General features: G+C 43.1%; 1 protein-coding gene across 1 annotated transcript; it reads left to right on the top strand.

Annotated features, from left to right (window-relative positions):
* Positions 1 to 258: 258 nt before the first annotated feature.
* Positions 259 to 10,519, top strand: LOC115500284 (protein SLFN14-like; the record flags this gene model as incomplete). The annotated part of the gene is given in 6 exon segments (XM_030294591.1): positions 259 to 983; positions 1,226 to 1,701; positions 3,489 to 3,617; positions 6,489 to 7,203; positions 9,476 to 9,815; positions 9,817 to 10,519. Coding segments are annotated over 6 exon segments (2,880 nt in total), but the record flags the coding sequence as incomplete, so codon positions are not given.
* Between the last annotated feature and the right edge of the window lie 10,041 nt (positions 10,520 to 20,560).

Here is a 20,560-nt window from a genome sequence, read left to right as displayed (position 1 = left end):
TGGCTCAATTTCTGCCTCTGCATATTCTGTATAACTTGCTTTGGCTGCTGTGCCAATCCGTGCCCTTTATCTCTGGGCTCACTGTTGTTGCTTCCTGACTTTTAATGAAAAACGACTAACAGTTTCAGCAATGGAATCTTTCTGTTATGGCAAAATATTAAGCATTCATCTTTACCTATACCTGTTCATGCTGGAAAGGCTTGGGAGCTTGCAATGTTGTTAGAAAATAGTAATATCAAAGAGTGTTTCCAATGTTAAAATGTATCTCCAGTAATCTGTAAGTTCAAAGAAAATATTGTAATCTCCAGGATTCTTGTTAATGTAGAAACCACATTTCTGTCCAAGTTATTTCCTGGAACCCCTTTCTGTTATTGTTTGGAGCACAGAGGGACTGCTGGGCTGGATGGCGTCCAGACCGACATGGAAATGCTCTATCCCAAGACAGTTGTACACGTGGGCAGGATGACTTTTGGAGAAGAGAGCAGGAAGAAGATGGCCAGTAGCTATCTGAAAAGAATGGAGAATGCAAAAATCATCCAAGCTACCTGTGCGCTGTTAAATTCTGGAGGGGGTGTGATCAAAGCAGAGAGTGATGATAAAACCTACAGTTAACGATGCCATGGGCTGGGGCAGGACCTGGAAACTTCTTTTCAAAAGCTCCTTCCTTCAGGTTCACAGAAATGCCTTGACTACATGCAGCAGGGGCACAATCTCCTGATTTTTGTAAAGTCCTGGAGCCCAGATGTCTCCAGCCTCCCCCTAAGGATTTGCAGCTTGCATTCCAATCTCTACCAGAGAGCCGTGACTTCCACTGTCAACCTGAGTGCCAGCAGTGCCTTGGAGCTTCTCAGAGAGAAGCAGTCTAGAGCCCAAAGAGGAAGATCAAGGGTGAAGGAATGGAGTTCTCAGAAAGTTCCTTACGGATACATTCAGGAAGAGGAAGATAGGAGGGTGTCTGCCTCAGAACTGTTTCAAAAGGACAGGCTCCTGGGGCGCCTGGGTGGCTCAGTTGGTTGAGTGTCCGGCTTCGACTCGGGTCATGATCTCATGGTTTGTGAGTTCGAGCCCCATGTCGGGCTCTGTGCTGACAGCTCAGAGCCTGGAGCCTGTTTCAGATTCTGTGTCTCCTTCTCTCTCTGTTCCTCCCCTGCTCATGCTCTGTCTCTCTCAAAAATAAATAAACATTAAAAACATTTTTTTTTAAATAAAAAAAACAAAAGGACAGTCTCCTGTATAAGGAGAAACTCAATGTTACGGAGTCAACACATGTGGAGCTTAAAAGGTTCACCACCAGAAAGATTGTCCCTCGGATTAAAGAAATGCTGCCTCATTACGTTTCTGCGTTTGCCAACACCCTCGGGGGATACCTAATTATTGGAGTAGATGATAAGAGCAAAGAAGTGTTTGGCTGTCAGAGAGAAAAAGTGAACCCTGACTTACTAAAAAAGGAAATAGAAAGCTGTGTAGAAAATTTGCCAACCTTCCACTTCTGCTGTGAGAAGCCAAAGGTGCATTTCACAACCAAAATCTTGAATGTGTACCAAAACGATGTCCTGTATGGCTATGTCTGTGTGGTTCACATGGGGCCCTTCTGCTGTGTAGTATTCACAGAGGCCCCAGATTCCTGGATCATGAGGGACAATTCTGTCACAAGGCTGACGGCGGAGCACTGGGTAGCCGTGATGCTGGATATTCAGTCAGGTAAAGCAGAAGAGAAGTCATAATCTAGTCAGCCAGGGAGGAACCCCTTCTGTGCCTTCCGTGGGTATTTGGTCAGGTAATTTCGTTGAAGGATAGAAAGCAATTTTGCTTACAAATATTCTCCCATTACAGGGTTCTTTTGAAAATATTTTCAGTTCCAGAGTGCCTGGGTGGCTCAGTCAGTGGAGTGTGTAACTCTTGATCTTGGGTTTGTGAGTTTGGGCCCCACGGCGGGTGTGGAGATTACTTAAAAATACAATCCTAAAAAAATATTTTCAGCTCCAAAGACCCAGAATATTAACTCTTTGAGGTCAAGAAATGCTTGGATTTTGGTCCACTTTTGGAAATTTATCCGATCAGCTATGAATTAGTGAAAGTTCCCTTATGCACGGTAACTGCCTGTTGAAAGAATTTTGTAGGCTGGTTTTCTAGTCAAAAACATTAATCAACAGGGTCACTCTGAAGTCAGTATTTGGGAGAAACACTGTTGAAGGATGACTTCACTAATTCTTTTTAAAAAAAATCTCTTTTAATATTTATTCTTGAGAGAGAGAGAGAGAGACAGAGCATGAGTGGGGGAGGGGCAGAGAGAGAGGGAGACATAGAATCCAAAAGCAGGCTCCAGGCTCTGAGCTGTCGGCACAGAGCCTGATGTGGGGCTTGAACCCACCAGCCGGCTGATCATGACCTGAGCCGAAGTTGGTTGCCCAACCAACTGAGCCACCCAGGTACCCCTCCACTAATTCCTTTAAGGGAAGCTTGTTGACAAATTTGAATGGTTTCTGTAACATTAAGAGCTAATGTCTTCAACCAGTGGGCTTGAGGCACTACCAAATGGGGAAAAACCGATGTAAAAGGAGATGCTGAGCAGGGGATGGGGGAGGGGAAGAAGGACTCATAGTGTTTTCACCTCCCTTACAATTTGGCTCAGAATCAGCCCTGGTGATTTCTTTTTTTTTTTTTTTTTTTTTTTTTTAATTTATTTTTTTTTTCAACGTTTATTTATTTTTGGGACAGAGAGAGACAGAGCATGAACGGGCGAGGGGCAGAGAGAGAGGGAGACACAGAATCGGAAACAGGCTCCAGGCTCTGAGCCATCAGCCCAGAGCCCGACGCGGGGCTCGAACTCACGGACCGCGAGATCCTGACCTGGCTGAAGTCGGACGCTTAACCGACTGCGCCACCCAGGCGCCCCAGCCCTGGTGATTTCTAATCAATCCATAAAGGACTTACAGGTCAGTTTGTCTTCATGGTCAATATGTTCCAAATTTGATAAGAGAAGCTGGGATCAAGACTCGAGTGATTTTGCTAAATCATTCTCCTGTCCTAAATTTGTTTGAGTTTACTTTTCTCATAGACACACACCCCAATCTAGAGATCCTGCCGCTTTCTGATCCAACTAAACCTTGAATGGGGGTTTAAACAAACTATAACAAAATAAAAAAAAAAAAATACTGTGCTAACCTTTTTCTGATCAGCCACCAGCAGCCTTTCCTTTTAGGGGTGACCCAGAATCAGAATATCAGAGTTAGAAGGAAACGTTAGGGGCCACCAGCTCACGTTAGCACGAGAGGAAATGACTTGCCCCAAATGAGCCACACAGTGACTTAGAAGATGCATGACACTCCAAGAGTCCCCAGTCTTCATTTCCTAACATATGTGAACTGTTTGAGGCGTAGAAAGCGTGAGTGGCTCAGGCACGCTGCACATCTACGTCAACAGTAGTAAGGGCAATGAAAAAGAGTTTTCTTTTTTCATCTGAAACAACTTGCCGTGTGTTTGTTTAGCAACTTCCAGTCTGGCCACTGACTACAGCTTTCACCTGAGTTCACCAGCTCCAACAGCCCTAGGAAGCCCATCATCTCCCAAAAAAGTCCTGGAATTTAAGAGACCTCTACAACAATGTCTGTTTCCAGGTATTCCTTCTTCATTATAGCTGAAGGGACTTTGCTTTCTAAAACTGAGTTGGAGGATGGGGGCGCGTCTGGGTGGCTCAGTTGGTTAAGCATCTGACTCTTGACCTCAGCCTAGGTCTTGATTCAGGGTTGTGAATTCAAGTCCTGCATCGGGCTCCACGCTGGACACGAACCCTAAAAAAACAAAATTAAATTAAAGTTAAAATAGTAACAACAATAATAATAATAATAATAATAATAATAAAGTTGGGGAGTGCCTGCCTGGCTCAGTTGGTAGAGCGTGAAACTCTTGATCTTGGGGTCATGAATTTGAGCCCCACATTGAACATAGAGTTTACAAAAAATAATAAATTGGGAGGAATTGGTAGCAATTAGTCCAAGGCAATTAGTCCTTAAAGGAGGTCAAATGTAGACATAATCGTCCTGAAATAGTATATACGATGGACTCTTGTTTCTCAGTTATTGTATCCACATTATATTTCTGCGTGCTTTGGGGCTTCCAGTCACGTATGGCTTTTGTTCTCCAAATTTGAGAAAATATAGGAATTCTCTTAAATTCTTTAAGTCTATACCACAGCGGCCCATGGCTTTCCAATCAGAAAGAGGTGAACTGGAGTGCCTGGGTGGCTTAATAGGTTAAGCATCTGACTGGCTCAGGTCATGATCTCACAGTCTGTAAGTTTGAGCCCCCTGTCAGGCTCTGTGCTGACTGCTCAGAGCCTGGAGCCTGCTTCGGATTCTGTGTCTCCTTCTCTTTCTGCTGCTCACTCTCTGTCTCTCTCATTCAAAAATAAACAGTGAAAAAAAAATTAAAAATAAAAGAGAGAGGTGAACCATGGGGTCACATGGACTCTTCCTAAGGCAGAGCTTCTCAATCTTGGCACTATTGATATTCGAGCTCGATAATTTTTGTTGAGGGGGGCTGCCCTGTGACTTTGTTGGATATTTAGCAGCATTTCTGCCCTCTACTCACTAGATGCCAGTAACACCTTCTCCAGCTATGACAAAAAATATTCCAGATATTGCCAAATGTCCCCCAGGGGGCAAAACTGCCACAGGTTAAGAATCAATGTCCTGAAGGAAAGTTCTTGGATCTCTAAAGCACCAGGTACACACACAGACACACATACACACACACACACCTTAGCCGGAAGAAATGCCTTCCTAACAGTAGTGGACCACTTGGGGTTGAGGAGAAGGTACCAGGAGGCTATTCTATTCTGTGAAGACTTCTCCCTATTGCCTTCTCCTGCACAAGAGCTGCCAGAAATAGGAAATTTGTAGTCCTAGCCTGTGAAGAGGGGGTGCTTTCTCTTTTTAAAAATTATTGAGTTAATTTAAAATTTTAATTCCAGAGTAGCTAATTACAGTGTTACATTAGTTTCAGGTGTACAATACAGTGATTCAGCAGTTCCATATATTACTCAGTGCTCATCAAGATAAGTGTACTCTTGGGGCGCCTGGGTGGCTCAGTCAGTTAAGCATCGGACTTCAGCTTAGGTCATGATCTTGTGGTCTGTGAGTTTGAGCCCTGCCTCAGGCTCTGTGCTGACAGCCGGAAGCCTGCCTCAGATTCTGTGTCTCCCTCTCTCTCTGCCCCTTCCCCACTCACACTCAGCCTCTCAAAAAATCAATAAATGTTAAATTTTTTTAAAAAGATAAGTGTATTCTTTTTTTAATGTTTAAAAACCACATTTTAAAAAAAAAATGCAGGGGCGCCTGGGTGGCGCAGTCGGTTAAGCGTCCGACTTCAGCCAGGTCACGATCTCGCGGTCCGTGAGTTCGAGCCCCGCGTCGGGCTCTGGGCTGATGGCTCGGAGCCTGGAGCCTGTTTCCGATGCTGTGTCTCCCTCTCTCTCTGCCCCTCCCCCGTTCATGCTCTGTCTCTCTCTGTCCCAAAAATAAATAAACGTTGAAAAAAAAAAAATTTAAAAAAAAAAAAAAAAGAAAAGAAAAAAAAAAAATGCAAGCGGGGGAAGGGCAAGAGAGAGAGACAGAATCCAAAGCAGGCTCCAGGCTCTGAGCTGTCAGCACAGAGCTCAATGCGGAGCTCGAACTCACAAGCTGTGAGATCATGACCTGAGCCAAAGTTCGTGCTCAACTGACTGAGCCACCCAGGCACCCCAAGATAAGTGTACTCTTAATCCCCTTCATATCCATGCCTCTACCCACCTCTCCTGGGATAACCATCTGATTGTTCTCTATAGTTAAAAGTCTGTTTTTTGGTTTGTGTCTTTTCCCCTCTTTGTTCATTTGTTTTGTTTATTAAATTCCACATATGACTGAAATCATATGGTATTTTTATTTCTTTAGCTGACTTATTTCACTTAGCATAATACTCTCTAGTACCATCCATGTCATTGCAAATGGCAAGATTTCATTCTATGGCCAAAAATATTCCATATATATATGTATATTTCCATGTATATATATATTTTTTTCCATATACATATATATTTCCATGTGTATATATATATATGTATATATATATATATATATATTTCTCACGTCTTTATCCATTCAACTATCAATGGACATTTGGGCTGCTTCCATAGTTTGGCTATTGTAAGTAACACTGCAATAATAAACATAGGGGTGCCTATATCCCTTTGAATTAGCGTTTTCATATTCTTTGGGTAAATACCCAGTATTGTGATTACCAGGTCTTTCTAGATATGTCTAGATATGTCTCCTGAGCCAAGGGAAACAAAGGCAAAAATAAATTATTGGGCTACATCAAAATAAAGAGGGGGTGCTTTCTTTGTAGACAAGGAAACCCATAGTTCCATGGCTAGATTCATTTCTTCCTATGATGTTGCAGGAATGCTTTTGCAAATTTTAGTTTGTAATTTCTATTTCTTGCATTTTCAGTGACACAGGAAGAGATACAGTTTAAACCGGTATCCCTCTGTAAGAAGCTCTTCTCAGATCATAAAGGACTCAAGGAGTTAATGAAGACACAGATATATCCTTGTTCTCAGGGGATTGTGATATTTTCTAGAAGCTGGGCCAGTGATGTTGGCTTAAGGAAAGAGCGGGATGTCCTGTGCGACGCTCTTCTAATAGCAGTTAACAGTCCCCTGGTACTCCATACGATCTTAATACGCCCCAGTTGGATTGGAGGGCTTGAATATGGCTGAAACACTGTTCATCAGTTAAAGCAGAAACTGGGAACCGTTGGTAGTTACACAGGGAAAGTGTGTGCTATCCCAAGGTTGATGCACCTGTCCAGCACACAGTGCAGCCCCAATGAAATCCCTGTTCACTACCCCCAGTCCTACAGGCTTGCTGCCAAGGATGAAATGGAAGACTTGTTGCTGACCTTTATCATAGTCTCACTGTGTTCCAGATCTCTTCTGAGTGACCAGCTGGGCTGTGAATTTTTCAACTTGCTCATAGAGGAGCAATGTGAGTTGCTTTCAGAAAGCCTTCAGGAGCCTCGAGAATTGTTTATCCACTGCTTTCCAGGAACCAGGAAGACAGCCCTAGCCATAAAGATCGTGAAGAAAATTAAGCATTTGTTGCACTGCAAACCAAAAGAGATCCTTTATGTTTGTGAAAGTGACTCTTTAAAGGATTATGTGATGTAAGAGTGCCACTGACTCAACATGATAAACATATTTAGTCAGTCTTTTCGACAGTATCTCAAGAGTAATCTGCTTTTTTAGTTTAAGATGTTGTGAGGCCTTAGCTGCATAAATCTGAGAGCCCAAACCCTATACACATCTCCAAATGATCAGGTAGTTGAGCTACAAATGGGTACTATGTAATGCTCAGGTTTAAACATCTCATTACAAATTAGCCAACTATATATATCACTTTAAATTTCTTTAACTAGAAACATTTTTTCCCCTACAATCTCTGGCCTTAACTTTAAGAAAAGTGGAAATAAGCCTGTTTTGTTTTAAGTATACATTTTGCTTGATATTTAATGCTTCAAAGTCATAGAGTATTTCAGTTAATTAGACATTATACCTAACAGGAACTTGAATTTAAATACCCATTTCATTTTGTTTATAAACTGTTTTCATTTGTTTGACTTATTCTGAATCTACAACTGCAGAAAACATGCAAATTTGCCTCTGACTTAAGTCTTTACCTTTCAGTGTAGTAAAAAAAAAAATTGGTTGTTATACAATCTAGCAAATGAGGGCAAACTCACTTTAATTTTTGGTTTGGTTTACTTATGTACCCAATAAATCTTTTGGGGCCCCACTTATATGCTAGGAATGTGTACATTTAGTGTTACCAGGGAAAAACATATTGAAGATGGGACCCTAAAGATCCGATAAGGGAGATAAGAAAAAAATAAGCAAATTGAATGTTGCATAATTAATATGATAATAAGGATATGATCATTTTAACTTAGGTTGGAGGTTGGCCAGCAAATAGTCCTGGGTGAAGGATCCTTTGGCACACTCTTAAGAAGTCAGTAGGAGAAGTGGAGGGCTTTTTAGGCAAAGGGCACACAGCAAGTGCAAAGGCACATGAGAGAATCAGAATGGTAGGTCTTACTGGAGTAGGGAGGGAGTAGAGGTATGTTGCAGGTGATGAAGTTAGAAAGGAAGGAGATTCCGAATTATGGAGGATCTTGTAAACTGTGCTAAGGGCTATGCTGTATGGGTAAGTTTAAAAATATCCCAGTCAAAAGGCAAATTCAACAAGTTATTTATTGAACCCCTAATATGAGGGGACTAAGAATCGGTGCTTTACTTCAAGAAGTCTACACAGTCAAAACAGGTACAGAAGAACGTAAGTAGCTGTGATTCAAGGCATAGGGGGAGTAAATCCCCAAGGACTGCATATGTAAATCAGGAAATCTATAGGGATGAATGATGTTATTTGGATCTAAATTAGAGGAAAGAAACAACCAAGTTTACTTTGAAAAAATTACCTATAGGGGCGCCTGGGTGGCGCAGTCGGTTAAGCGTCCGACTTCAGCCAGGTCACGATCTCGCGCTCCATGAGTTCGAGCCCCGCGTCAGGCTCTGGGGTGATGGCTCAGAGCCTGGAGCCTGTTTCCGATTCTGTGTCTCCCTCTCTCTCTGCCCCTCCCCCGTTCATGCTCTGTCTCTCTCTGTCCCAAAAATAAATAAACGTTGAAAAAAAAATTTAATAAAGAAAAAGAAAAAATTACCTATATCTATATCTATCTATATAACGAAATTGGCTGTTTCTTGCCTCCTCTAATTTGTTCCTCCTCCTCTAGTACGCTAAAACATACTACAAAGGAAAATTGAGCTAAGTAAACAGAGTAGCAGTCCCAGAGAGGCATAGCCCTGTAGATTTTCTATCTTACTTGACATGTCATGGAACTCAGCAACTTCCTGATGTTTTCCTTACCAAAATCTAAAAAGGCTTTGATTTTGTACTACCAGTAAGTGGGGAAATAGGATTTGCTTTAGATAGGAATTAATCCTAGCCCATACCTCTTTTGCACATAAAAATTATGCCTCCAGGGACCTGCTCGCCTGCTCTAAAAAGGAAGAAAGTTAAGCAATGATAGTAACAAGTGGAAATTGCTGTTGAGATTTCCTGTCAATGTAATGAGCCTGTCTTTAGGGATTGTCAAGCAGCAGAAATGGACTAGTAATAGAAATGAAATCTCCTACCAGGGTTCATTTCAAAAATTTTCATGTGCAGATTTAATTAGATAACCCCAAAGAGTAGAGTTTGCAATTTATGTAGTCTATCAGGTAACTTGTAAGTAGAGTAGTTTTGTAGTGTTTAGGACACCACTGAGTCAATGAATCAGTCTCCAGATGAGAACTAGCCTCTAATTCCGATGTCGATAGTGATGCATATGGTGTTCCCTTTGTATATATGCCTGAAACCTTATTCTCTCTTTCATCCTCTAGCCAACAAACCACCTGCAGAGTTGTGACTCGGAAAACCTTCTTACAAGGGGAGTTCCTAGAGGTTAAACACATAGTGATGGATGAGACTGAGAATTTCTGCAGTAAATATGGAGACTAGTACTTGAAGGCCAAGAGCATCACCCTTCCAAAGGTGAGGGGAGCTGGGAGTGAAAACCTTCATCATGGGATTCTCTGGATTTTTCTGGACCCTTTCCAAGTCCATCATGCAGATATTAATGGCCTCCCCCCTTCATCTGCTCAGTTTCCTCGAAAAACAATCACCAATGAGATCCACTGTGCTCTGGAAATAGCAACGGTCACGAAAGAAGAAATGAGGAGGGATCAGAGCAAATCTGCCCTCTGGCAGGTCCCCAGACACACTGCCATTGTTCAGGGAAACTGCCTACAAGGAAGCAGTGTGTGCCCAGGGTCTGCCTGGGGTGGATGACACAGAGACTGGCCTCACTATGGAACAAATTGTGAAACGTGTGGCGGAAAGGTGTCACCACCTGTTCCAATGTGACTACCTGCCCAAAGACGTAGCCATTCTGTGCAGGAAAAGGGAGGACAGAGGACACTATGAGCCTGCACTGCTAAAAGCAGTGGGATTATTTGTAACCCCTGGAGCAACGAAGGTTGTGTTCAGCCAGGCCTCCGGTGTTTGGGGCAGTCACATCATCTTAGACAGTATTCAACAGTTTTCAGGCCTGGAGAGGAAGATTGTGTTTGGGCTGAGTCCAGAATGTGCACTGTCAGAAGAAGCACGTGAGCTCCGCTTTGCCTCATGAGCCATTAAACACCTCTACGTGCTTTATGAAAAGAGGGCAGCTTTCTGAAAATTATTTTCATACAGGTGCCAGAAAGAGCAGAGTCTCTTCTCTGGGGGAGGTGGCAGCTACTCCTTCTCACATATTGCAAGTGAGAAAGTCAAGGCACAGTAAGTACCGTGTGGAGCCAAGAAATGTCTCTTGGGAGTGACCTTTCACTCTGTGTGCTGTTACTGTCCTTTTCCTCCTCCTATACACTATGGCAGACTGATGATTGGTCCCCTGCCTCTGGTTTTCCTATCCAGTCCATCTTTCAGGGACCAGCGGTTCTCCTTAAATGGGGAACTGACTGTGTGGCATTCCCTGCGAACGTATCTGCAGGGAGGCCCTGCAGGCTAGAAGCCAAACCAATTTTCAAGGCTTTCCATGACACACCCTGACTTCCTTTCCTAATGCGTCCTTTGTTATAACTCCTCTCCCAAGGCCTCTAAGGCAGCCCAGCCTTGCTGACCCATTTTGGGAGTGGGAGGGAGGATGCCCCCCAGGCTACTTATTTTAACTGGGTATCTCAGGGGCAGCACCTTGTTGAGTACCTCATACTGGCTCTGGGTCTTGAGCTTCATGGGCCCACAACTTGATTTCCTCTTTGCACGAAGCATGGATTGGTCTCTTGGAGATGGTTTGATGCCAGTCAAGCTCACAAAAGACCAACGCACACATGAAAATGTCACCCTGTCAGTTTACAGTGAGTACTGTAGTAGTAAGTGGGCCAGATGCTTTTGCTAATCCATATATTCAATGGCAACATTGGAAGCCAAATTATGAGCATAGCTTTGCAGCAATGGGGATCCCATTCAAATGTGTGAAGAGTCTAGGCAATATTCGACTAGTGCAGTCATCCCTAAAATAGGGATATTTCCACCACAAGGACTCAGGTCAGGTTTACAAAATAAAGCAAATTTATTTTTCTTCTCTCCTAGTTTCCAAAGTTTCCAGGTTGACCACCAACCCTCCCCTTACTCCTCCCAACACACACACACAACACACACACACACACACACACACACACACACACACACACACACACATTGCTCATGTTCATCCTCTACCTGTTCATACGTTCACCTAGGCTCAAAACTGCTTATCCTCTGCTGCTGGCCTGGGAAATGGTCTGTCTGTAAGAGGCCTTTGCACATCCCTGAGCTCTTCCATTATGATTTGGTGTTAATTTTAATCAACAGGGAGCCTGGATGGCAACTCTACCACCCATGCCATCCCTACCCACTCCTGGCTTCTGGCTGTGCTTCTCTTCTCTGCCTTCAAAGCCTTGTCTGCCCCTCTACCTGCTGAAATCCTAGCTTGTCGATCAAGTCTTTGTTCAAAAGGCCAACTCCTCAAATTAAACGTTCGCCATCCCCCTGACCTAAATTTGGTCTCTCCTTTTGCAGCCATTCTCTGGCTTAAAAACTTTTTGAGGATAGTGCCAAAGTCATTCTAAGCTGTGCCAGAGAAGTAGCTGTCAGCATAACAAGATCTACATAATACTCTCCTATCATGTTTTCTTTCCAGTGTATGTGAAGTAGAAATAAAACACAGTTCCCTTTCTCTGGTCAGCTCCCCAAACAGCTAAGCCAATGCCATGCTCTTCAATGCAAACTTGCTTTCCTGTTTGTAAGGATTTTTAAGTTGCTTTGGAAATATTCCAGCTTCCAGATTGCTTTTTAACTTTTATTTGTGTTTGAGAGGCAGAGAGAGACAGAGCATGAGCTGGGGAGGGGCAGAGAGAGAGGGAGACACAGAATCTGAATCAGGCTGTCAGCAGAGCCTGATGCAGGGCTGGAACCCACAAACAGTGAGATTGTGACCTGAGCTGAAGTTGGACGCTTAACCGACTGAGACACCCAGGTGCCCCTCCAGATTGCTTTTAATTTCTAGAAAGGTTTCAGAAAACTTTATTGATGCTGGGCAGGCATGAATGCAAAAGAAAGTGTGGAAATATTCCTTTGGCTATAATTTCACATAAAGCCCATCACCTTTCCAAGAGATGGGAGAGGATCAGACAGGCCAGTCTGAAACCTAATGGTCAGCTTTACTGACCATGGACTGAACAGAAGAACTTCTCCCCTCCCTGCCTCTTCCTGCTTCCATTACTTGACATTTCCTCCCTTTTACCTTTTCTTGGGGATATTTGGGTACTTTGGGTGGGAGAAATAAAGTTCAGCAAGTAATTCTTTTCTGATGAAGCAAAAGACACCACTGCATTAACATTTGGATAATGGGAGGTGTGTGAATTCTCTAAAATTAATTTAAAGAGTCAAGTGAGGAGGGATTAGGGGAATGGAAAAAACAGGGAACTGCTATATTTTAGTCATAAGCCTCAGTACGATTTAACTTTTTAAACTGTATGTATACATTATATAATCTGATAAAATAATTCATTTTAAAAATAATTATTTTAGGGGCGCCTGGGTGGCTCAGTTGGTTAAGCATCCGACTTTGGCTCAGGTTATGATCTTGCACTTCGTGAGTTCAAGCCCTGCATCTGTCTCTATGCTGGCAGCTCAGAACCTGGAGCCTGCTTCAGATTCTGTGTCTCCCTCTCTCTGTCCCTCCCTTGCTCATGCTCTGTCTCTCTCTCTGTCTCTCTCTCCAAAATAAATATTATAAATAAAACAATACAAATAAAAATAATTGTTTTATATATTGAATTTGAGAGTCTATCAGTTCTTAGTCTACTTCAGTAACTCACTCTGGCTTAAAGTAGAAGGTCTAACTCAGTGGTTCTCAGCCCTGGCTACTCCTGAAAATTGTTTGTACGGGGGCAAAGGGGCTTTAAAATATACCAGCGATCAGGGCAAACACCCAAACAATTAAATAAGCATCTCCAGGCATGGGCTTGAGCATCGGTATTTATTAAAAGTTGTCCAGATGATTCTTATATGCCACCAGGGTTGAGAACTATTGACCCCTTCTCCAAGTCTGTTCTTTCTGTCCTGAAATAGATGTATACACCTTTCTCTTCCAATCAGACTGGGAGCTCCTTGAGAGTAAGGATGGTCACTTACATATCTTTATTTCCCCAAATGTAACTAGTGCACTTGCGTGGGTTTCAGAGTCAGACATGACAAGGTTCAAATTTCAGACTCAAGCACCCAAATGTAATCTGGGCAGCTTAACCGAATTTTCTGTATAAAATGGAAAAAAACAACAGTATATCCCTCAGATGGTTGTTGTAAAGATTAAATGCTTTGTTTCATGTGCTTGGTACAAACCCAAGAGTCAACAGACAGTAGCTATTGAACCGCCGCTAAATTCTCAGAGCCAGGCACACGGTCAGATGGTGATTAGGTGATTATGAGAAATTACTTTATCAACAATGTTACTTAACCCTTCGGAAGCTTAGTTTCTTCCTAGGGCTGAGGGGGTACTAGAAATGCTTATTGGGACAGGGTTTGGCACAACACTTAGTAGCCTCTGTGAGCAGTGGCTATTAAGACATCCCCTGGGCTCTCGTGGGTTTTTCTCAGTGGATACTTCTCAAGCATGATTTTTTAAAATGCTGTGACTCTAAGCTAATTTGTGTATTGTATTACTTTTCTCAATCAGATAATTACCCCTCTGCTTGCCACATGTAGGCAATATCATGAAGTAATGACACTGGCCAGATTTGGTACAAATTGGGTTTTTGTGACAATCTAATACTCATTACTAATACTAGTAATTTCTATGGCAATCCACCATGAATAGTGAGCCAGTAGACTGTGGTAATGAGAGATAGGAAATGGGAGTCTGGGGGGTGCCTGGGTGGCCCAGTTGGTTAAGCATCCTACCCTCGATTTCACCTGGGTTCATTATATCACAGTTTGTGGGAATGAGCCCTGCTTGGGCTCTGTGCTCGCAGTGCCCAGCCTACTTGGGATTCTGTCTCTCCACTCTCTCTGTTTGTCCCTGCCCTGCTCACGCTCTCTCTCTTTCTGCAAATAAACTTAAAAAAAAAAAGAAGAAGAAATGGGAGGGGCGCCTGTGTGGCTCAGTTGGTTGAGCATTAGACCTCAGATAGGGTCATGATATCAAGGTTCCTGAGTTTGGGCCCCACCCCTGGCTCTGTGCTGACAGCTCAGAGCCTGGAGCCCTGCTTAGGATTCTGTTTCCCTCTCTGTGACCCTCCCACACTCATGCTCTGTATCTCTCTCTCTCAAAAATAAATAAACATTAAAAATTTTTTTAAAAAGGAAATGGAAGTCTAGTAAAAGAAAATGTCATTAAAAAAAAAAAAAACAACGAAGCCTGACTGACCATAGAATCACCTTTATTTTTTTTTTTTAATTTTTTTTCAACGTTTATTTATTTTTGGGACAGAGAGAGACAGAGCATGAGCGGGCGAGGGGCAGAGAGAGAGGGAGACACAGAATCGGAAACAGGCTCCAGGCTCTGAGCCATCAGCCCAGAGCCCGACACGGGGCTCGAACTCACGGACCGCGAGATCGTGACCTGGCTGAAGTCGGACGCTTAACCGACTGCGCCACCCAGGCGCCCCTAGAATCACCTTTAAAGTACTATTGACTCATTGATTCATTGTTGGATTCCGCATGTCTGGGGGAGGAGCTCTTGAATCTGCATTTTTTTTAAAAGGTTGTGAAAGTTTTCGATGAGCAGCTAAGATTGGGAATTAATTATCTGGCTCGTGACATCTCAAACCAATTCCCTCTAGTGCACAACACCTTTTCTCAGTGTTAAAAAAATGATTGCTAAATCGATGTTATAATAATCTTGCAGTCTCTAAAATGGACACCCAAAAGAAACCAAGCAAACCAGAGCTCAAAGGAACTGTAACTTATGCGGGTTGTGGAAGGAAGTGGCAGATCAGAGTGGTAAGTAAAAAAAACCATAATCAAATCCACTAATAACAGCAGCATTAGGAGCCCAATCAAGAAAAGGAAATCCAGGAGAAAGTTCAATGGGGCTTAACTACGACTGTTGGAATTACAGAGCCTACTAGAAAAGTTAAGTGAGAAAGTCAGTGAGATGCACTGCTTGATTCCCTAACTGGCTCTAGCATCACTCTTCTTTCTTTCTTCTTCTTTTTTTCTAATGTTTATTTTTGAGAGAGAGAGGGCAAGCAGGGTAGGGGCAAAGAGACAGGAGGACAGAGGATCAGAAGCAGGTTCTGCGCTGACAGCAGAGAACCAGATGCGGGACTGGAACTCACTGTCAGATCATGACCTGAGCCAAAGTCAGATGCTCACCCAACTGAGCCACCCAGGTGCCCCAGCATTGCTTTTCTTTATTGCATGACACATTTCCCGAGTAACTCAGGCTTATTTGACAAAATAATAATTCCTCTCTCCCTATCTTCTTCGTCTCCAATTCCACTTCCCAGGGGTTCCTCCTTAATAATAGTTTGATGTGGGGGGGGCGGTGCCTGGGTGGCTCAGTTGGTTAAGCAGCAAACTCTTGATTTCGGCTCAGGTCATGAGCTCATGGTCTGGAATTGGAGCCCTGCATCAGGCTCTGAGCTGACAGTGCAGATTCTCTCTCTCTCCCCCTCTCTCTCTGCCCCTCCACTGCTTGCACACACTCTTTCTCTCTCTCAAAAAAATAAACAGTAAAAAATAGTTTCATGTGGGGGCGCCTTGGTGGCTCAGTCGGTTAAGTGTCCAACTTCAGTTCAGGTCATGATCTCACGGTTTGTGGGTTTGAGCCCCACATCGGGCTTGTGCTGACAACTCAGAGCCTGGAGCCTGCTGCTTCAGATTCTGTTTTTCCCTCTCTCTCTACCCCTCCCCTGCTCCTGCTTTGTCTGTCTGTCTGTCTCTCTTTCAAAAGTAAATAAACATTTTTAAAAATTTGAAAATGGGAGACTCTTAAAAACTGAGAACAAACTGAGGGTTGATGGGGGGTGGGAGGAAGGGGAGGGTAGGCGATGGGCATTGAAGAGAGGGCATCTTTTGGGATGAGCACTGGGTGTTGTATGGAAACCAATTTGACAATAAATTTCATATATTAAAAAAAATTTTTAATGGTTATTTATTTGGAGGGGACAGGGAGAGGATGGGTGGGGGAGGGACAGAGAGAGAGGGAGACAGAGGATCCAAAGCAGGCTCAGAACTGACAGCAGAGAGCCCTTATGGGGGCCTGGAACTCACGAACCCTGAGATCATGTCCTCAGCTGAAGTCGTACATTTAACTGACTTATCAACCCTGGCTCCCTGGACCATAACTTTTCTGACTTGGGTCTTTGTGAAATACAAGACAGCATAGCAAGATGCTGGGGAACGGTCAGAGCCAGTATGAGGGTGTGGGTCTCCTCTGTCCTGCGTCTGTTTTTTGTTTCTTTGTGGATTGTATTTTCTCAGAGTCTCTCATAACCCTACTTCCCCTCACCATGGACCCCTCCTCACATCACCATTTCCAACCTGCATATGCTCATTCATATACACACACACTCACTCTGGCTGCCACACCCCAAGCCCTTGTCACCAGGGTCAGAGGTGTGTGTGTGTGTGTGTGTGTAGACAGATGTTGCCTCAAATCTTTCTCAAAGTAAAAAAAAAAAAAAAAAATCTTCCTGTTACTATTCTAAAATAATGCTTTTCTAGAACACCTTCTGAATATTATCAAACAGATTTTTGTGTGTGAGACAATTTTGACTTCTATTAATTGTTCATGTGATATTTTATATTATTAATGGTTTTCTTGTACCATCTTGTATTCTGGGATAATCCCACTTTGAGTTTGTGTGGTGTATGTTTCATAAGAGCAAGGAAGATAAACTCCTGTAAGTACAAAGATATTATAGCAAACACTTCTTTTGTTACCCGCCGTTTGTTACCCTCTTGCCCCAAATGGACAACTGTTCGCATTTTACCATAGTTACTTCAAGCCTTTTTAAAATTTGAAAAATAGGGGCGCCTGGGTGGCGCAGTCGGTTAAGCGTCCGACTTCAGCCAGGTCACGATCTCGCGGTCCGTGAGTTCGAGCCCCGTGTCGGGCTCTGGGCTGATGACTCCGAGGCTGGAGCCTGTTTCCGATTCTGTGTCTCCCTCTCTCTCTGCCCCTCCCCCGTTCATGCTCTGTCTCTCTCTGTCCCAAAAATAAATAAACGTTGAAAAAAAAATTTTTTTTAAATAAAATTCGAAAAATAAAATATTGTGGATAAATGTGAGGTTCTCTTTGCCTTCCATCTCCAGTTTCATGTTTCTATCCTTTCAAAGGTAACCAATATTCTGAGTTTACTTCATGTCTTTATCGCCTTTTTTAAATTATTTTTTTTAATGTTTATTCACCTTTGAGAGACAGAGAGAGACAGAGCATGAACTGGGAAGGGGCAGAGAGAGAGGGAGACACAAAATCTGAAGCAGGCTCCAGGCTCTGAGCTGCCAGCACAGAGTCCGATGCGGAGTTCAAACCATGAACTGTGAGATCATGACCTGAGCCGAAGTCGGATTCTCCACTGACAGCCACCCAGGCGCCCCTTTATCGCGTTTTTAACACGCTGTTTTACATACACATATCCAGGAGTGATATGAACATTGTCGCATGTGCACGTTAGGCTGAGATAAATGGCATAATCTGGGGCGCCTGGGTGGCTCGGTCAGTTGTGTATCCAACTCCTGATTTTGGCTCAGGTCGTGATCCCAGGTTGTGGGATCGAGCTCCTTGGTGAACCCCTTGGTGAGCCCCAGGTGGAGCCCACAAGGCTCCGCACTGAGCCTCGGCTCCAAGATCAGTGTGGAGCCTGCCTAAGATCCTCTCTCTCCCTCTGCCCCTCTCCTCCACTCTCTCTCTCCCCCAGCAAAAAAAAGCTACAATTCTATATGTACAGTTCTGCGACTCGATTGAACTCAATATTGTTTCTCACATCTATGTCAATGTGTGTGTTATAGTTTATTCTCTCTTTTTTTTTTTAACGTTTATTTATTTTTGAGACAGAGAGCATGAACAGGGGAGGGGCAGAGAGAGAGGGAGACACAGAATCTGAAGCAGGCTCCAGGCTCCGAGCTGTCAGCACAGAGCCCGACGCGGGGCTTGAACTCATGGACCGTGAGATCATGACCTGAGCCAAAGTCGGACGCTTAACCGACTGAGCCACCCAGGCGCCCCTAGTTTATTCTCTTAAACTCATTCCTAATATTCCCCCAATATTATTGTATATATATTGTATATTATTGATGGATGGTTAAGCTATTTCCAAAATTTGGTGTTCCACACAGTGCTGAAATGACTGCTCTTGTCTCTACGTGCACAATATTGACATGTGTGGGTTTGGTTTTTTTTTTTTACTAAGGTATAAACCAACAGGAAAAGTATAAACCAAAGTGTGTAACTGATGGGTCAAAGCTTATGTACATGTTGAGTTTACTACCAACTTCTCTCCACAATGTTGCACCATTTTATACTGCTACCCATAATGAATCAGGGTTCCAACTTCCCTACATCTTGGTCAACATTTCATGTTGCCGGGTTTACAAACGTTTGCCAATCTGAAGGGAATAAAATGACAACTCCTCAGTCTTCCCTTCCATTTCTCCAATTCCTCCGAGGCTGAGCATCTTCTCTTATATTCATTGGCCAGTTGTGTTTCCTCTGCAGTTTGTTCAAATCTTTTCCCATGCTCCTATTGGATTGCTTGTTTTAATCTTTTTATTTGTAGGCATTCCTTGTATATTCTGATGCTAATACCATCATTTCTGTGTTGCAAATATATCCTTTCCGCTTATACTTGTCTTTAAAAGAACTTTTTATTTGGAAATAACTACATATTAACAGGAAGTTTCAGAGATCGTGGAGAGGTCCTGTGTGCCTTTTAGATTCTTCCAATAGTTACATCTTCTGTCGATATAGTTCAATGTGCCACACCAGGAAATTGCCATTGGTACAATGGTATAGGTTTATTGTGAATTTGGGTACCTACTGCCCTCATCAAGAACAATTCCACCACAAAGATCTCCCTTATGCTACTCCTTGATACTCATATACATCCATCTCCCTGTCCCACCATCGCTAAACCCTGAACCACTCATCTTTTTTCTGTCTCTAGAAGTGTGCAATTTCAAGAATGTTATGTGAACTGATTCATAAAGTATGTGACTTCGCACCTTTTTACTTCTGTGTGGTATTTCATGGTATGGATGCACCAGACTTTGTTGAACTATTCACCTATTGAGGGACACTTTGATTCCTTCTAGTTTGAATCTATTACAGGTAGAGCTGCTGTAAAGAATTATGCACAGGGTTCGGGTGGGTATAGATTTTCATTTCTCTGGGATAAATACCCAGGAGTGCCATTGCTGGGTTCTATGGTAAGCCCATATTTCATTTTTCCAGAAACTTTCCTAGGGCCACCTCGGTGGCTTAGTCAGTTGAGCATCTGATTTCAGCTCAGGTCATGATCTTGCAGTTTGTGAGTTCGTGTCCTGCATCAGACTCCCTGCTGACAGCTCAGAGCCTGCTTTGGATTCACTGTCTCCCTCTGTCTCTCTTTCTCTGTCCCTCCCTCATTCTGCATGCACTCCTCTCTTTCTCTCATAAATAAATAAATAAATGCACAGTTTTCAAACAAAGAGCCTTGTCCCGAGTGGTTGTACCATTTCACATTCCCATGAGTGATGTATGAGAGATCCGGTTCCTCTGTGCCTTCACTAGCTGTTAGTGCTGATGCTGCTTACCTTAGCCATTCGTATAGGTGCACAGTAATAGCCAACTGTGGCATTAATTTGCATTTCCCAATGGCTGGTGATGTTGAATGTCTTTTCGTGTGTTTATTTGCCATGTACATCTTCTTTGATGAAATGTCTCTTCATATCTTCTGTTCTTTTTCCAACTGGAGTTTTATATTTTAATTTTTCTATATTTTTAAATATTTATTTATTAAAAACATTTAAAGTTTGCTTTATTTTCCAGAGAGAGAGAGAGAGAGAGAGAGAGAGAGAGAGAGATTGAGTGCAGGAGTGAGGGAGGGGCAGAGAGAGAGGGAGACACAGAATTTGAAGCAAGCTCCAGACTGAGCTGTCAGCACAGAGCCCCGCCCTAGGCTGGAAATCACCATCTGTGAGATCATGACCTGAGTCACAGTTGGATGCTTAACTGACTGAGTCACCCAGGTGCCCCTCTACCTGGAGCTTTCAAAATTAATACATTATGTTTCAAAGTAGTTCTAGGAAAGTATTGAGCAGAAAGTACCAAGAGTTCCCATATGCCTCCTTGCTCCCCTTCCAGTTTCCCCTATTAATAACACCTTGCCTTAGTGTGGTACATTTTTTATAAGGGCTGAGCCAATATTGATTCATTATTGCTAAGTAAGGTCCATAGTTTACAT

This window comes from Lynx canadensis, chromosome E1 (assembly GCF_007474595.2).
Source record: "Lynx canadensis isolate LIC74 chromosome E1, mLynCan4.pri.v2, whole genome shotgun sequence".
Lineage (NCBI taxonomy): Eukaryota > Metazoa > Chordata > Mammalia > Carnivora > Felidae > Lynx > Lynx canadensis.
This window is presented reverse-complemented; position numbering and strand designations above follow the sequence as displayed.